Genomic DNA, 18235 nt, shown 5'->3' on the forward strand with positions numbered 1-18235 from the left:
TCCTGTTTCTAAAGATCCACCATGTTTCACCAAACTCTGGTGCTTTGTAAGATAAAAGTTCTCCAGAGGGAGACAGAAGCTTCAACAGGCAGCCAGATTTCTAGTTAGTGCCCTGGAGCCTGGCCAGGAAAAGAGGGTCGGGAAGCCACAGGAGGTTTTAAGGGAGGATAGTGTTAACAGTGGCTGTGTGGGGCCAGAGAAATTTGTGGATCTGCTGACCAGGAGGTCATATTGTTCTGTTTGCTGTACCTTTGTGAGGAAACACCTTTCTGTTCATATCGTCATGAATATAATTGGACAAAGAAACCCATAAACAAACCTCTCAGCGTGGATTATTTGCTGAGATCCCTACTATTCCATACTAATCTCATAGGATGTACACTAGAGTTTGCTAAAAAAAAAAAAACAACAACCTTTGCAATATGCAGTATACTGTACAGTGTAATTAAAAGAGTTTTTCTTTCATAACAATGTTGAGATTACACTTGCCATCCAGAATCTGAACATAAATAAAATTAGGATTGGTTTCAGCACGCTAAATTATATTTGATGTTGCTGCATGCCAAGGAAGTACTGTACATGCTGAGAGTAGACTGTATGGTTCTTCTACTAGCAGGTGGAATGCCAGATGGAACCTTTCAAGGCTCTTCTGAGAAGCTTTTGTCTTCTGACCCTACAGAGATAATTGCTAGCACTTTCACAGCAAGTTACAAATTAAAGTTATAAGAAGAAAATACAGCAAACTCTTAATCTCTGTAAATGTTATCGCTAAAATTACTTAGACAGTCACTGGAGAAGCTGGCGGGTCTATATTAAGAATTGATGACAGCAACAGGTGCTGGTATACTAATGTATTTTGTGATTGGGCTGTGTACAGGCGGTGAGAAAAGAAAACAGGCTTTTCTCGGATAGACAGGGAAAAGTTATCTTTAATCAGCATTTGTCTCCTTGTCTAAATATAGACCAAAATATCCCATACCAAATCTATAGCATGTGCCAGTACAGTTAAATAGGCATTACACCTAAGCACTGGAACTGACCATTAGGGGCTGTTCACACAGCAGTGACACATAAAAAACATTGGTTTTCTGTGTGCCCCAATTGCACTGCAACTCAGCTCAGGGGTGTGGTGCAGTGAGCTGTGATAAAATGCAGAAACACAGCACACAGGATGACACCGCATGTCACTGCACAGCAGCACAATGCAACACATTGCTCTCTGGTGATGTGAATGAATTGTCACTTTGTGGTCTGTGTGTAGTGGGTAGCCACTTACACATAACCTCAGCAGTACCCAAAAAATCGCGATTACAATGGTTTCCAGCTTCAGCAGCATTACATCAGATGTGAGTACTGCATATTTACATTGTGCCATGCTGGACCAAAGTGTGCAATGCAAATAATTACTTGAGTTTAGCTTTAAAGACCTTCAAATTAAGCTTCAAATTAACAGCCAGAAAATGAGCATTTCAGCGAAGGTAGGCTACATGTTTTCTCAACACTGGTTTTCCTAAAAGTATATGTACTGTAAATTAAGTAGCTAAAACCTTCTATAAACGTTACATGTTCATGTAAATTAAAAAGTCATTTTCAATGTTTTTATATCTGGAGCTTTAATTAAAATAATAGGTTTCCCCAGGTTTAGGGAAAGGTCCTAGCAAATAAATGTATCCAGCCTAGAGCAGGACGCTACACTGGTAACACAGCTGAACAGCTGGAGGGAGCCAAGGCCTGAGGATGAACTGCCACCCCACTGGAGTAGCAGTACCCTGGTAGCAATCTGGGATGTGCTCCCCACAGTAGCTGGGTCTTCTGGAGAAGCTGTGCCTGTGTGCTATTACGCTCTGGCTCAACTGCCCACAAGCCAGTTCTGACAGTGGAGGGCGCCTCCCATCTGGCTGCAGATCACTTGCCCAGTTATGTCTGGCTTATCGGGTGTGACCGCTCTGAGCTGTTGAAAGAGGGAAGCAGAGAAACGTATCTTCCCTGGGTATGATCAGTAAACCAGATGACTGTGGAAAAGGGGGTTAAAGTGGCCTTCACTTGCATCTGAGCATGGTGAGTAAATAGGCACTCTGCTACACCCCAACCTACTTGAACTTGATGTCCCAGGCAAGATTGTAGACCATTTAAATTAATCTTGCATAAAGAATACAGGGGGTCTCTTGAAGTAAGGTCTCCCTTATAGGTTGAGTCTGGGTTCCATCTTCAGAAGTGTCAGTGTAAGGGAATGCAGACGGCTCCATAACACGAGCATGGACCTAAACTCGGTGACCATTGGGCTATGTAATATTTTCAGGGTTCATTGCTTCCTCTGGATGTCTTAAGCCGTGTACACATTATCGGAATTTCGGCCTGCAAAAAAACGGTGAGAGTTTTTCGTCAGAAAATGCGGCCGTGTGTATGCTCCATCGGACTTTTGCTGGCCGAATTCCAGCCAGCAAAAGGTTGAGGGCATGTTCTCAATTTTTCGGTCGGGAAAAGTTCCTGTCCTAAAATGCTCCCTACATATGCTCGGAAACAATTCGACGCATGCTCGGAAGCATTGAACTTCATTTTCTCGGCTCGTCGTAGTGTTGTATGTCACTGCGTTCTTGACGGTCGTAATTTCAGCAAACTTTTGCTTGACCGTGTGTATACAAGGCAAACTTGAGCGGAATCCCATCGGAAAAGTCGTCATATCTTTTTCTGACGAGAAATCCGCTCGTGTGTACGCGTCATAAGTGATAACAGAAGAGGAGAATGAGGCAGTCATCACTGAACAGTTTTTTGTGGGTTCCTTCTCTCTGTATATCATAGACTGGCACACCTGAAAGAAGCTTATTGTAAGATAACTCCAAGGATTTCTTCCCTCGGCGTTTGCAATTTTCCTTGCTGCTGCACACTAGCACTCTGTCCCCAGGTTGAAGGTCAAATTCTCCTTGTACCACCCAAGACAAGATTTCTGGACTTCAGACAGGCATCATTTCCACTCCTGAATCCAGGGAATTAGAATGTGTTCAAGTTTTCTGTAGACACTGTGGCCCATACTTTAGGTCTGTGAACTCTCTGAGAGCCAAACATAACATAGTAGGGGAGAAGCCTGTGGAAGATGGCACTGTATGATTGTATTACCAGACCACTTCTGGGTGACAGTCTTGGCAGTCTGATTGCACGTCATACTGCTGCCGCAAATCTGGTAAAGTGGTCCACTATGACTAGAACATAATGGTTCTGACATGACTGACTGTAAAAAAAGGCGATAGTCGGTTCTTCCTGTGGAACTTCCTTTTGTTGGTTTCCAGTAATAGCTTTAATCTTTCTCTAGGACGGATATACCAACATAGCCATATTGGCTCTATTAAGGGGCAACCACTGGATCCTGCTCTGCGCCTCTACCCAGTTATAAACTTCCAGTACCTGGATGAGGTTTACATGAGGCCTACTTTTAGGCTTTTCTCCACTTAAGTCAGGGATTTCTATTCCTATCAGATTCTTCATCCACATTTTCGGTTATTGTATGAGGAATTGTTACGCTTTGTTGCCCCACTGCTTGATTTCTAGCAAATGTAATAGTTTTGGTTACACTGTTCATGGTTAGGACTGCCTCTCTGGAGTCTCTCAGATCACTTGCTCAGCTACCTCTGCCTCATCAACTGTGGCCTCTCAGAGCTGCTGAGGCATAGTTATATATAGTCAATGCCTATTAGCAGTATACACTTTACATATATGCCATAGTCCTTATGACAGAACCCACTGTCACTGTGTGTTTTGGAGGGGGCTGTGGGCTTGCCTCCTACCCACAGACTATGGCCCAGCAGAGAACGAGAGACTTGGGGACAAAATGGCATTGGGATAATGTAATGGTGTCTCCATATACGTTGCATCCCTTTTCCCCATCCTCCCCTTCTTGTTATTGTGTTTAATTATGTTAGGTCATGGCACGTAGACAAAAGGTGTGGAGACACATCCCAGTGGGGGATGTGTAAGGAGGGGCAGACTGCGTATTATAATTCCTTTATCTGTTTCAACTGTAGTTTCTGTTTGAATGTACAAGTGTCGAGTTTCCATTGGTTCTTCCTTGTTCCCCTACCCCCTCTATGACAAGGCTAAGTGTCCCTAACTGTGTTTAAAAGTGTACATTTTATACTTAATAAACAGTTTATGCTCTGCATGTTTAACCCTCAACACCTGTGTGGTTTGCCTCGTGATTGGGGGGTTAAGGGCTGGTTATGGTGAGTCTGATGGCTGCGGGTGCGTTTGGAGAACAAGAGACACAGGTCTGGTGGAGGTGCCCAGCCCGGGGTATCCGAGATCTGTCACAGTCCTTGTACCCACACAATTCTCCTTAACCACACCACTGTACCACAAGTAAGAGTTTTGCAGACACACATAAACTAAAAGTATCATCTTTAAAACACAATATGGACAAAAAGCTGTCCGTGGTCAATGGGAGTAAAATTGCTGGAATTGGTGGCTGGTGGGAGGGGGGGGGGGCATGGGTCACTAGTGCTTGATGAGGGTAGGATAGGGTACATTAGTGTCAATGGGGGTCATTAGTAATCAGTGGGGGTTGCTGGTGTTCAGTAAATTTTTTTTATCTATCCATGCCCTGGGCCCTGTACTGCTGTCTACCTCTGGCAGGTACTATTGTGTTCATGTTAAGGCAGAAGATCACCCCACCTGACAGAGCAGCAAAGGAAATTTTGCACCCGTCTGACAGCAGGACATAGTCTATATTCACAGGAAGCTGGGACAATTAAGAGGTATGAATGTTTGCAAAATGCAGGCTGCCTAATTGGACCACAGTGGAGGTAAGGGAAAGGAAAGCAAAAGCATGGGAGAAACCTTTGTGCCTTGTTTCTTGCCCTTGGTGTTTTCTTTTCTAATAGCTGTTATGTATGCTGGCCATATAGCATATGTTGACATTTTCTTCAGCAATCAGATTGACTAGGGCATTTCTATTGGGAGTTGCCTCACCAGCACCACCATCCTCAATCATAGGATTGGCCAGAGAAATGTCTGAAATCATAACTGACACAAAATTCCAGGCAGCCTCCTATTCAAAGTTACCATTGCAGCGTCTAGATCAAGACCAGACACAGTCAAGCTTCCTCCACTGAATTCTCCACTCATGACTGTAGGACAACCTATGACATCTAGACGTAGATATGGTTTCACTGAAAATTCATTAGAGGAACACCTGCCAGTATATCTCCTTAGCTGCAGACTGCTGTTCTTTAAACAATCACCATGTTCTTCAACTTTCTAGATCCTACTCAGTACTGATTTATTAGTCTGGGTGCTTCATCCTTTTACTGCGAGCCAAGTAACTAGGCACAGTACTCCACTTGTTACTAACCTAGTATAATCTCGATTCACAGTTAAATATTTAACTGATTGATACAATTCTTCTTTAAAAATAAATAAATAAATAAAGGAGGTGAGCTATGGATATTTTCAGGATTGTGTCCTCCAGAATAAATAGAACTCATGTTATCATGGAATAATATCAGTTTACTAATGAACATTTGGCAATGATCCCTAACCTACTCCTACATGGGAGGCCAATTGTACACAGCAGGAGGGAGGATTTTAAAAGGCCACAATTATTGGCTCCGTCAAGGGCAGTGCTTTAATTGTGTGTCAGAAAGAATAGAGGGACCTACAGTATTGAAAGTGACGTAGGTGGGCGGTTGTGGAATTAGCTGCTTATTTATAGGCAGCTTGGCCAGGGTTTAACGACTTGGTAAGGGTACCGCCTGGGCAGACAGTAACATGGACAGGGGCATTAGATGTAATGAGCCAGTAATGCCCAGTCTACAAACAATTCAATTATTGGATTGTACTGGGTAGTTGTGTACTGGACTAAATGATAAAACTAACTTGTTTAAAAATATATTTTTTCTATAATGTCAAATGAGAAGGGCTATCTGGATGCAGTTCGTGCCTTATATATTACAGCAAGCATGACCTCATCAGAAACTCTGCCAGTCAACTTGGTGCTCCCCACCCTCTGGCTACTTTAGTCCCCACACAGACAGTCGGGAATCACATTGCTCAAGGAGGTGGGAAGAGTCAAGTCAAACAGGAATTGATAACATCTATTGCTAGAAAATTCTGAGCAATTAGATAAGGTAACTTTCTTCTATTAGAGCCAATAATTTGTCTCATCTTTGTAATACTTAGCAAAGTTTTCTATTCCGGATATTTTTTTATTATGTAACATGGACAGTATGTTAAACTTTACAGTCCGTAATCAGCCTTTAGTTACAACATTTCCTTCAGCTGTCAAGCATCTGTGCCTGAATGGCAAGCACAAGGATCTAAGAGGCTATAAAAGGTTGGCATGCAACTTCTGCTTTTCAAGTGCACGTTACTGCTAAAATTAAATCTGTCTTTAAGACTTTCTGTACCTGAAGTTTAACATTATGATATACATTATAAAATATAGGTATTCTTATGCATGGAATACTAAGGACATTTTTTTGTCTAGATCTTTCTATAACTTAGGGTACAGTGCATGAAAAATGTTGAAATAATAAGCATGTCCCCTTGATGCCCAGATAAACGATTCAATCCTCCTTCGGGACACTATCTGCACAAAGTTTCATTCTGCCTGTGTCTGCCCAAAAACATTTTGATGGATTAACTGGTGAGCTTTAAGTAATCTACTTTATCTGGTTTCAAGTTTGTGCTGAGAAATGAGGAGGGTCGTGTGTTATGTTAGCAACCCAACCCTATACACACTGTCATTCTACTGAAAGAGCATGCTAAATACTGGTCAATGTGTCTAGTGACATAAAAAGTCATTTACAAGTGCACTTTGCGTTCCTTATACTACGTCTCTTTATATTAGACTGCTTAACAGAATCCTAGTGGCTGTAGAAGAAAATGGTCAACAATTATACCTGGAAAAGTATTTTTCTAGTCCCATATATTGAAGCTTTTAGACCAATTTAAGAACTCTTGGGTTAGGCCAGCAAAGAAGATCCTTGAACCAACTTTTTGGGTTTTGGAGGTTCCATTCTTTCTACTGTGTAATAATGGTGATAATATATCTTTAGGGTTCCAGTATGATGGTATACTAAGTATGAGTTCAGGAAAAATGAAACATAGGTATGTGAGGTTCAATCAAAATACCAGCTAAGCACCAATTGGTTGCCCAGTGGAAATTTAAAATATTCATGGGAATGAAGAGGTTAGAAAATACTATGATTCATAATACTCTCATTCATTGGAATTATTAAAGACAAATAAATAACCTTTACAAAGCATGGGGAGTGTGGCTTATTTGAAAGGTGTATGTGACAGGTGGGTGTGGCTTAGCAGCAGACGTTCTGCTCATTTCCCTATAATAGGTTGTACTTTCACTATAGGGAATTTACAATTTAGATAAATATGTGAATGTCCTCATTTTAAATACAATATCGTGGTATTCATTAAAAACATATAGATTATTTATATTCATATGTTTAAATGGCTACATCAGTATTATATTGTTACATATACAATGCATACTGTTTCCTTTTTACTGTGCAGCACAAGGGGTGTGTTATGAGCCAAATTGGTGAAGCACATTGCAGTCCCAAGATGGCTTTAACTGCAATTGATTTGATTGATCGAGGGGGCAAACCCAACAATAGAATGTATAGTGTGCATATTTACTATTTTTTGCCGAATTATATTTACACATGATCTACTTGTAATCAAATATAACTGACATAGTATATGCCCATGGATGTTATGTAAAAGCAATTAAACATTTACAACACAGCACATTACCTTATAGAGTTCTATGTCTTGAGAAACATTTGTCTCGAGTCCAGCTGTAACAGAAGAAAAAATAGCAAAGCTTAAAAAGGAAGCAGAAATGTTGAGAACATTTGATTACCAGGGAAACATTTTCCACTGAATGCTATATTTACTTTTTGTAATTGGTAAACTTTAGTGCCATTGCCAACCCTGCATACACAGATGTGAATTTTGTTCTGTCTTGTAGACTGATTTTACACCTTTGCCTTGCAGCAATGAGAGGTGAAATATCAATTTTTTCAGGCATTGTGGGGCATTGCCAGCCCATTCAAAATGAATGCGCTGCCTTAATACAAGGATAATACCAAAAAAATACCACTTGTTAATGTACATGAGAAATGCACTGCAAGCTAGGATTGAGGGGGGAGGGAGAATTAATTATAATGGGGCAGACAGGTAAGACAGGAGTCAGTCCCTATTGGTGGGTGGAATGGGGAAAGATGGGGGGGAGGGTTATGGCAGATGATAAGAAGATTCCCATGTTACAAACAACCATTGGAAATGGTACTATTTGTACTAAAATAAAAAATATGTGTGCAAAAGGTGGTTGTTCATCAAGTGTTTGTTCACCAATGCCAGAAGTCTGTCAAGCAAAATAAGTGAGTTGGAAGCTCTGGTGCACAAGGGAAAACTATGATTGTATTGTTATTGCTGAATTTTGGCTTTATTCTTTACATGACTGGACTATTAATATACTTGCTTATGCTCTCTTTCTGAAAGATAAAGTAAAAAGGAAAGGTGGTGGTGTTTGTCTCTATGTGAGAAGTGATCTCAAAGCGAGTGTGAAAAAGGACTTAGTTGATGGAGAGTATGATGAGGCTGAAGCATTATGGGTGGAACTATACATGGGTGTGCTTACTAAAAAGGTAATCATTGGAGTTTGTTATAGGCCACCCAGTGTTAATGAGGAGGTGGAGACTCAGCTCCTTGCACAGATAGAAATGGTTGCAAGGCCTGGGACGGTGATAATAATTATTCAAATATATTAATAGTAAAAAGGTCAGGTCTGAGCATGTAGGCCCTGTACAAAATATTCTGGAGTAGGTGACTGGGGAAAAAGAGAAGGCAAATGTATCAAATACTTTCTTCAGCTCTGTGTATATAAAGGAGCATAGGGGAGCTCATGTCCATAATGGGGGTGGTAGTGACACAGCCCCAAATGATCCACAATGGCTCAAAATTGATATGGTCCAGGAATGTTTAGACAGAATAAAGGTGGATAAAGCATCAGGACCAGATAGCATCCACCCACGGATCCTAAAATAATTGAGCTTTGTCATTTCAAAGACATTGTACTTAATTTTTAGGGACTCTTTAATGACTGGAATAGTACCACTGGATTGATGTAAGGCCAATGTGGTGCCTATATTTTAAAAGGGGTCAAAGTCTTTACTAAGTAACTATAGACCTGTTAGTTTAACCTCTATAGTCGGGAAGATACTGGAGCGTTTAATAAAAGACCACATAGATAAGTTCTTGCTGGAAAAAAATATTTTAGGCAACAAACAGCATGGATTCGTGAAAGACAGAAGTTGTCGAACAAATCTGATTTAATTTATGAGGAGGTAAGTAAAACCTTGGACAGAGGGGTGGCTGTGGACGTGGTATACTTGGATCTTGCAAAAGCGTTTGACACAGTTCCCCACACATGGTTAATGAGTAAGGTAAAGTCTACATGGTTGGAAAAATCGGTTTGTAAATGGATAGAAAACTGTCTCAAAGACCGAATTCAGAGAGAAGTGGTTAATGATTAATACTCTGAATGGTCTAGGGTTGTTAGTGGTGATTCTTGGGGGATCAGGAAGGAATTTTTTCCCCTGCTGGAGCAACTTAGATCATACTTTGCTAGTTTTTTTTTTTTTGCCTTCCTCTGGATAAACTATGCGTATTGGATTGTGTATATAGGATTGTTTATTTTATTTTTTTCTTCATTTTATTGGTTGAACTAGATGGACTTGTGGCTTTTTTCAACTGGACTAGCTATATAACTATAAAAGCAGATAATGCAACGCTCAAAATCAGTGTAGGTCCTTTGCAGGCTTGTGACAAAATCCACAGTGGGTGCTCTGGCTCTGATGCTCTCTCTCACACCGGTACAGACATAAATACAAAGAATAGAGCCAGCAACTTCAAACAACCTTGTTGCTTCTTTATTGGTGCATAAATAAAGTGAGTAAAAACATACAGGGGCTCACGTGTTCCGGCTTAAAAGCCTTGCTCACAGCTGTCGTATGTAGCCAACAGAGAGGTGTGAAGGAGTCTAAATGTAAAATAAAATAAACCTAGTAAAGTGGAACTCTACAAATATTTGTTTAGTTTTTGTTTGGTTTCCTGGAGCATCTTCCACTGCTATGCATGATCACAGCAGGGAGATATCCCATTTGATGGCCATGGATCTGTTGTGAGCTATATCCTCCTGGTCCCTCTCCCTGGGGTGATTCCCTGAGTAAAGTCCAGTCGAGGGACAATGACTTATATTACTGGATTAACTGGAATTTATAGGAACATAACAAGCATACATCCAGAGAGAGAGGCAGGAAAGGTAGCCCTCCTCTATTACATCTTATTGGTTGAACTAGATGGACTTTTTTCATCCAGACTAACTGTGTAACTATGTAATCTGGAGATCACAGCAGACAATAAACCCTGGAGCCCCTGGTCAGGCTTTAACAAAACTAATATAGATTTCTGATTTTGTATGACAATGAAGCACAGCTATCTCATTTGTTATCCCCAGTAGAAAATATTAATTTTCTGCTTGTTGACAACAAAATGGAAGGATCATGTGTCTATATGAATTTTCTGTAGTAAAGAGGAGACACAGAAATGAAACAAATCTAACTGGACACATTTGAGTTTTACTAAAGGAAAATAGGCTGTGCATTCTGCAAGGGAGACTACACTTTGCAAGATAAATATCGCCAGAGCTTAGTGAATGAGGTGAAGCTCTGCTGAGTTCTATCTCATAATCATATGCAAACAAAAATGCTGTTTTTTTCCCCCCTTGCATTTGATTGGGTATTGTTTGCTAAGTGAAATTTCACCACAAAGTGCAAATTTACAAAGTGATGGCCTATTTGCCTTTAGCAAATCAACCCCGTTGGTTGTATAAAGATCCTTTACATGGATATGGAAGCTTTATAATGAATCTCTCCTTGCCTCTTACTAACTCAACAAGTGTGCTATCTAATGCAGGATGAGTCTTAGGACTGCATCACATAGCAAGTGACTTGGTGGAGCACACAGGAATTTCCAGAGGTCACATTACGTGTTAATATTAGCATTTCCTAGTACAGTATAATCACAACTGCTAAATATTTGCTCAACCTTTTGCAGGTTCTGGCCTTAGAACAAATGTGTCACTCATCATCGGAAGTCATGAGATGTTGTATTAATTTTCATATGAAATTTGTCAAATATATGTAGCTGTAGTGTTTTAATCTATTCATGCTTTTTATTGTTACAATGTATGAGGGCAGTCATAATTGCTTGTTAAATGTATAGGCTGTGCTTTCTGACTGGTAATGAAGCACTGTGATTGTGCTTTACTCTTCCACTTACATCCAAATAGTATCCAAAAATATGTTCCATTTACAGGAGGGAAGCAGGGCAGTTGATCATGGCCCCAAACCAAAAGGGAAAGGGCATACGTTCAATTATTTCATTTAAAGCCTGACACCAGGCTACATTTTCTTTGGAGGTTTAAAAAAACAAAAAGCTGCAAAGATTTCCTTCTCTTCGGCTCTGTCCCCCACAGGAATTGCTTTCTGTCACAAGATATACTTGGTCTTGTGGATTGAATGATGCCGATTTAATGCAGAAGGTTGAGGACCTACTGTGAGTGCTGAGGTTCATCCCCTTGGGGGTGTGTCACCACCATCAGTGTACTGATACAGGGCCAGTTCATACCAGGAATCACACAGGAATTAGGTTCCTGTGCTATTCACATGAACCTAATGGCTGAATTGCACCAGACAGCAACAAAAAAGTTGTGTACTACTTTAAAAAATGCAGAGCAACCAGATCGTATAGAAATTCTTGTACCTTGCATTCCAGTGCAGGAAATTGCACTGCGTTTGCGATCTGCATTTGGGGTGTCATTAACTTAACATTGACACCCGCTGCAGATCGCAACTGCAGTGCATTTTGAACGTGGTGCTGGAAATGAGCACGAAACACGGGTTTCTAGCACCACGCTCTGGTATGAACTGTGCCACAGAGAGCTGCCCTGATATCATCATGTCAGCACTGCTGTATGCATCACCAAGAACTGCCCACCACTGGGAGAAGAGAAGATCTGAAGAGGGCTCTGTGTGACACATGTCCAACCTGGAGGGAAGGAGGGTGGGGGGATAGTTGGGCTTTAACTGGAATTATAAATCTAGTTTTTCAGCTGTAGCTGTCATCTACTTGGTTGGGGACTGTAATCTCAACTGATGTCTTTATAGTGTTCCTATAAGTAGGTAGCATGTGACTGATAAACAGATAGGTCTACTGGTTCTTCCTCTATGGTGTATGGATCCTCAACTTATTTCTGTTCAAAATTGTTTTGCTATAATTTACAGTTCCTTGCAGTTTGCTATTTGCCTTATGTAATAATTGCATACAGAAGTTGTGTAAGAGTTATGTTCTGTAACCAAGCTGGGTTTAACCATTTGTGCATATGCTGCCAACTCTCTATATATATATATAGTGAATGTCCGTGAAACCCAAATAAACTCGCATACATATTAAGCAAGTATGACCGACCTCAAGAACATAACTGTATCCCAGGAAAAATTATAGATTATCTATGTGATTTTTAAAGAAAAAATAACAAGATAAAAATGAATAACCTTTGTGAGTACCTTACATGCTTGCAAGGAAAAACAAAATGCACATTATTTATAATGGTGTTGTATATGTGCTTTCTCCACAGACTCACCTTGTGAGGATTTTGTTGCAAGTTTACGGGCTTCCTCTTGGTCCACCAACCCCTGCACACTCAGAGAAGATGGAGCGATCTACACAAGAGCTGTTCCTTAACTTCATGATCGTGTTGATCACTGTAATGTTGATGTGGCTTCTTGTCAAGTCTTACATAGAGTAAATGGACTACATGATGATTCTTAGATGCACCTAAGTCTACATTTCCAGCCCCTTCAGTGCCGAAGAGCATTTTTTCACCAGTCTTCCTCTGCACTGAAAGGGCTGTGTGCACAAGTCAACGGCATTCGTATAGTTTGTACGTGACATCTGTACATTCAATTCCCCGATCAACTGCGACCTCATCTACTGGAACCAAAAGAGAGTTCTACCCTCGTGCACAACATTTAGCTTCTAGAAGATAAACACTGTCCAAAAGTCAATCAACTGATGCATTTGAATGTTGTGAAAAGCCTATGAAGCTCTGATGTACCATGCTTCTTTCTCCCCAAGTCAATAATATGAACACCATCTTATCAGCTCTTTTCTTTGAGCCCCCATAATAAAATATACACTGGGACACAACACGTTTTCAACTGAATAAACTGAAAAGTTGAAACGACTCATGTGTTGTTTGTAATTTAGGATTACGACGGCATGACCTACTTCCCAGAAGTCATGGGAGCTTGAAGAGAAACGTCACCCTCACCCCATTTATTTATTTATTTTTATTCCCTGCTTTCCTGGTGATGGGTTCTACACAGTCCAGATACTCACCCACCCAGTGGATCCAGTGTTGTCTTGCTGAGATCATCTTCTCTGCAGCCACTGCTTGGGCCCTGTGCCACCATTGTCTCCTGTGAGATCATTAGGAGGCTACTGGCTCCTCCGGGTTCAGGATCACTGCTAGGCCCGCCCCCTCCTCCTTCTCCTTTAATGATTGGAATAAATGCTCTCAGTGTCTCTTGGGATATGCACATCACATATCCCAGGAAGCAACAGGGGACTGCACACCATTTGCCTAGTGGAGGAGGGATGGAGAGGAGGACTTCATGAGGAGAGTGAAGATCCACTTTAAAGTGTATTTCTAGACATAATTTTCTTCGTTTTGAAAAGAAAAGGCAATGGTAAACACTCCTGATAGATTTTTTGTTTTTTAAATAGCTTTTTATGTCCTACTGGAGGGATTTTCTTATTTTTACTGTACTGAAGATACAACAGCAGGTAAGAGTAAACTTTTGCAAAGTGTTGGGAATTCCCCTATTAGATGGTTGTCAATGGAACAGATGCCCCAGCTGAAAGATTTCCCCTCAGCCGCTAAACCAATGACAACTGTAAGATTATGGATTTCCCACAGCTCTCTGTATCAGTGATGACAGTCACTAGGACAAACTCAGAGGGTGGATCTCACTAATGGTAAAACAGACAACAATAAAAACATGATACAAATTCTAACTACAGTGCTTCTACTACCGTTTTTGGGTGGATAACAAAACAGTTCTGGCAATAAGGGGTCATGTTAGTAAATGCATTATGTTGCTCCACATTACTGTAGAAATCAACATGTATCCATTGAGAGTTTTTACCACATATACTCAAGAATCCTTCATTAATAGCTAGAACCCCTGGGTACAGGATGTCTAAGGTAAACTTCTTGGCCTGCATAAATAAAATGGAGGTGATCTAATACTTTTTAGACACTTTACACATTGTGATAAAAAAAATCCCAACTATAACTATCTTGAAGGACCGGGAGTCTGTTTGACCAACATGGCTGTATCTTTACCATAACTTTCTGTGACTGTAAACACAAACAAGGAACTCAATTACTAGGGGTCCAGGTATCCATATTGTATGTGCTGCCTGTTATAATGCAAATGGCTCCAAAGAAGGTGATCCATCAGGGCTTCTATCCACAGAGGAGACCTATGGGAGCCCCAGACATTCAGTGGAAAATAGAGGCTACTGTAACTCGTTTCCTTACTTTAGTTGACCAATCAAGACATGTCTATAGAGGGGCCAGGTCCTGATCAAGACATGTAAAAGATCGGGGAACATGGTAGTCAAAAGATTGTTGGCACTCCTTTTGTCTCAATGAGTTATGTGTATAATAATGGCAGGGATGTGAATGATAAAGAAGTGCTCATAGGAAGACATTACAAGCGCAACACAGATTCTCAGCCAAGTCTCAACAGACATAAACACGGGACAAGTGAATAAAGTAAAATGATATATAAAAGAGGAATTTATATTTCTCCACTGTATACTTGACCACTCAGCATTGACTGGTCGAGGTAAAAGGTGTGTAAGCAAACTTGACCTATGCTCCCCCAACACCCTGGCTCACGGCTCCAACTGGGAGAAAAAATGGTAGTTCAGGGCAACATGACCCTGCTCCTACCAATGCAGCACTTTGAGCAGCCAATGGCCACACTTGAGCACTGTCACATGGGAGTCTGTGGAACATGCATAATTTGTAGTTTTACTTTATCTGCTGGGCACTCTGGATCAAAGCAACAGTTTAAATGCTGGTAATAAACTGGTCTCTTTGTCAGCCTACCTTTGTTAATTAGCATTATCCAAATCCTTGGTGAACATGAACAGCTGTTAGGAAACCTAATCTCAGATTCTTGACATGAGGCTGGCAGTGGAAGAAAATGAGTGGTGAGTAAGTGGTGACCTTTTCCATGTGAAGTATGTTGAATTATTTCCCTTCTAAACATGAGAAGGATGCACATACTTAGGTTTTGTATTCAATGTATTCAGAATGCATAGAATTTTAAAAGCGAATTATTTTTAGAACGCATAGGGGGCATTTATGCAGTTTCTAAGATTTGCTTATTTTTCACAAAGTATATTTTTCCTAAATTATATCTATAAAAGTTCTATTAAAAGATAAACTAAGGCCTTTATCACACTGATGATCATGAGTCACCAAAACACTGCTGCCACTTTTCCAAATGGAACTTGCTTTCTTGCTTGCCAAAACTCATCGTAACCTCACTTGCAGAAAGGGACAATGTGACATCTACCTGGTCCAACCAGCGATGCTGAAATACCCTAGGAGAAAGTATAAGGGCCTACTTTACCTGAGTTTTATACTATTTCCCAAAAAAAAAACCCAGCCACCAAAAAGGGGAATTCACAATCATTATTGCACCAACTTTACACCTGCAGAAGCCAAAGAATAAACACCATCGTGGCTAAGACTTTTACAAAATATTATGCTGCCAGTAATTATATATGTAAAGAGGTGATAGGTTCCCTTTACAGATACAAGACTCTCAGAATTTATGGAAGAATTTCCAGGAGTGTAGCAAGCCACTTTCTGGTTGAGTTTTGAAATATGGGTGAACACCACAAGTGCGTCTTGAAGTTTTTATCTGTTGCTGTAGTCATGCCAGCTTTACATGAAAGAGAACTTCAGTTCCAAGAAAAGAAATAGGTTGGGTATTGCATTCTAGAGAACATGGGTTGTGGGTGTGTCCTTGCTAAAATGACCTAAAGACCTGATCCAGCGTTGCCAGATTTTGGTGAGGGGCTGGTCAGGGAAGCTAACCCAATACATGAGATGCATTCTTTAAAATGGCAGATGTCAAGGATAATGCTGAATAACCTGTACCGTGGCGGGGAACTCGAGCTACAAAAAATAAGTGATAATAAGGATCAGCCACCTAATATTGAGTAGATTCCCCTTTTGCCTCCAAAACAGCCCTAACATGTTGAGGCATGGATGCCATTAGACCTCTCAAGGTGGCATCTGGCACCGAGCTGTCAGTAGCAGATCCTTTAATTCCTGTAAGTTGTGAGGTGGGACAGCTATGGATCGGACTTGTTTTTCCAGCACATCCCACAGATGCTCGATTGGATTGAGATCTGAAGAATTTTGGAGGCCAATTCAACACCAGGGGCAACTTTGGGGACAACATGTTTACTTGCTGCCTAATATATCCCACCACCATTTAGATGCCATTGTGACAACATAATTAATGTTATTCACTTAATCTGTCATAAAGTAATGACTGAGCAGTATATACCCTATGTTTTCCCTTTGCTCTAGTGCTGTTGTTAAGTGTTACCTCCCAACCACTTATGGTGATTTGGTTCTAGAAATGCTCTACAGACCAACTTTTTTTCTTAGTAGAGTACTGTAGACTATAACACTTCTCCGTCTTAGGACTACAAACACCAGCAAAAGCATAATTGGTAAAGCAGATCTAATGTCAAATGTTTTTAATGCTACAAAGCATGCAGTAAGTCATATTTAACATTTGTAGGCAATTATTACCTCTGAAAGAGATCATAGAACTTATTCTGGCCATACGCTATACGAAAAATCGCCTGAACCCATTTTCGAAAAAACGAACATTTGGCCGTGAGCGCAAACGATAGTGCCTTCATGTAAAAAAGAATAAATAAATCGTTCCGTGGACATAAATGAATGCATTTTTTGTTTGTTTTTTTACATATACCTAGTGCAGACAGTTTGGATGGGAAACACATTAACCTTTCAATTTATCCTTCGTTCAGCAGAAGATTTCCAAACTTGTCCTTCGTTTTTTCGGCTCAAAAACGTCCCAACGATTATCGATTTTGTGCTCATTAACTGGCTGAAAAACAAATGAACTGTCTAAATTATAGAGTATGACCAGCATTACCCTGGGAAGCCTTTATTTTCTTTTATCCCTAGAAGACCAGAGCACTTTATTCATATATGGTTATTCATCTACTTCCTAGACGAACAACTTTCCTTTTGATGTCACAATCATATAAATCCCATATCTCACAACTCTAAAACTTGAGAAGGTGGATTACTTTGATTCAGAGAAGATATGTTTTGCACTGCAGTAAAAAATGTGCAGCTACATTGAATGACTTAAAGCAAAACTCCAGCCTTACCATTAATCTTGCACAGTTGTATAAGCTCCTTTCCTATACTGAAAATACCTAGTCTGATTTCACTGCACACAGTTTGCATTAGAAGCTGAAGCAGGGGCGCCCCGTCAATTTAGGGCACACGGGTGCCGCCCCCCCATCCATGCCGCCACCTCCCTATCCATGCATCCAGCCCCTTGCAGGATGCCAGGCGCATGAATTACAATGGTGGGGGTGTTTTTTTGAAGCACTGATTAGAGCAAAAGGCTCTAATTGGCTTCGAAATAGGCTGGAATCGGGGCGCAGAGTATACGCTCACAGCCCAGCCAGGTGGGTTAGAATAGCGAATGAATATTCGCTATTCTAACACTGATCCTCCTCTCAGCCAATCAGGAGGCGGATCTGAGACCCGTCACCCAATTGGCTGAAAGGATAGGAAATCCTGTTGGACAAATGGGAGAAGGGGAGGAGACACACAGCCACCGTGATGGAGGAAAGGGACACAGGAGCCGCTGCCCGATGCTCGCTGCCCCCTGCCTGATGTCCACTGCCCCATGCCTGATGCCTGCTGCCTAGATGGGGGTAAGTGCAGGACCGACCGGCGGATTGGGGGAGTGGTTGTTTGCCGCCAGCTGCCACTGAGCTGAAGCAATTCAGATAG

At 40.9% G+C, this 18235-nt stretch overlaps 1 protein-coding gene across 1 annotated transcript; it reads left to right on the forward strand.

The window, feature by feature from the left end:
• Nucleotides 1–5961: 5961 nt before the first annotated feature.
• SLN (sarcolipin) lies at nucleotides 5962–13321 on the forward strand. Its single transcript, XM_073613134.1, has 2 exons — nucleotides 5962–6116; nucleotides 12713–13321. Exon 2 carries the CDS (start codon nucleotides 12788–12790, stop codon nucleotides 12881–12883), a length of 96 nt encoding a protein of 31 aa, XP_073469235.1. The 5' UTR covers nucleotides 5962–6116; nucleotides 12713–12787; the 3' UTR covers nucleotides 12884–13321.
• The last annotated feature ends 4914 nt before the right edge of the window (nucleotides 13322–18235 follow it).

The sequence above is a fragment of the Aquarana catesbeiana genome, linkage group LG02, assembly GCF_042186555.1.
Source record: "Aquarana catesbeiana isolate 2022-GZ linkage group LG02, ASM4218655v1, whole genome shotgun sequence".
In the NCBI taxonomy this organism is placed as follows: Eukaryota; Metazoa; Chordata; class Amphibia; order Anura; family Ranidae; genus Aquarana; species Aquarana catesbeiana.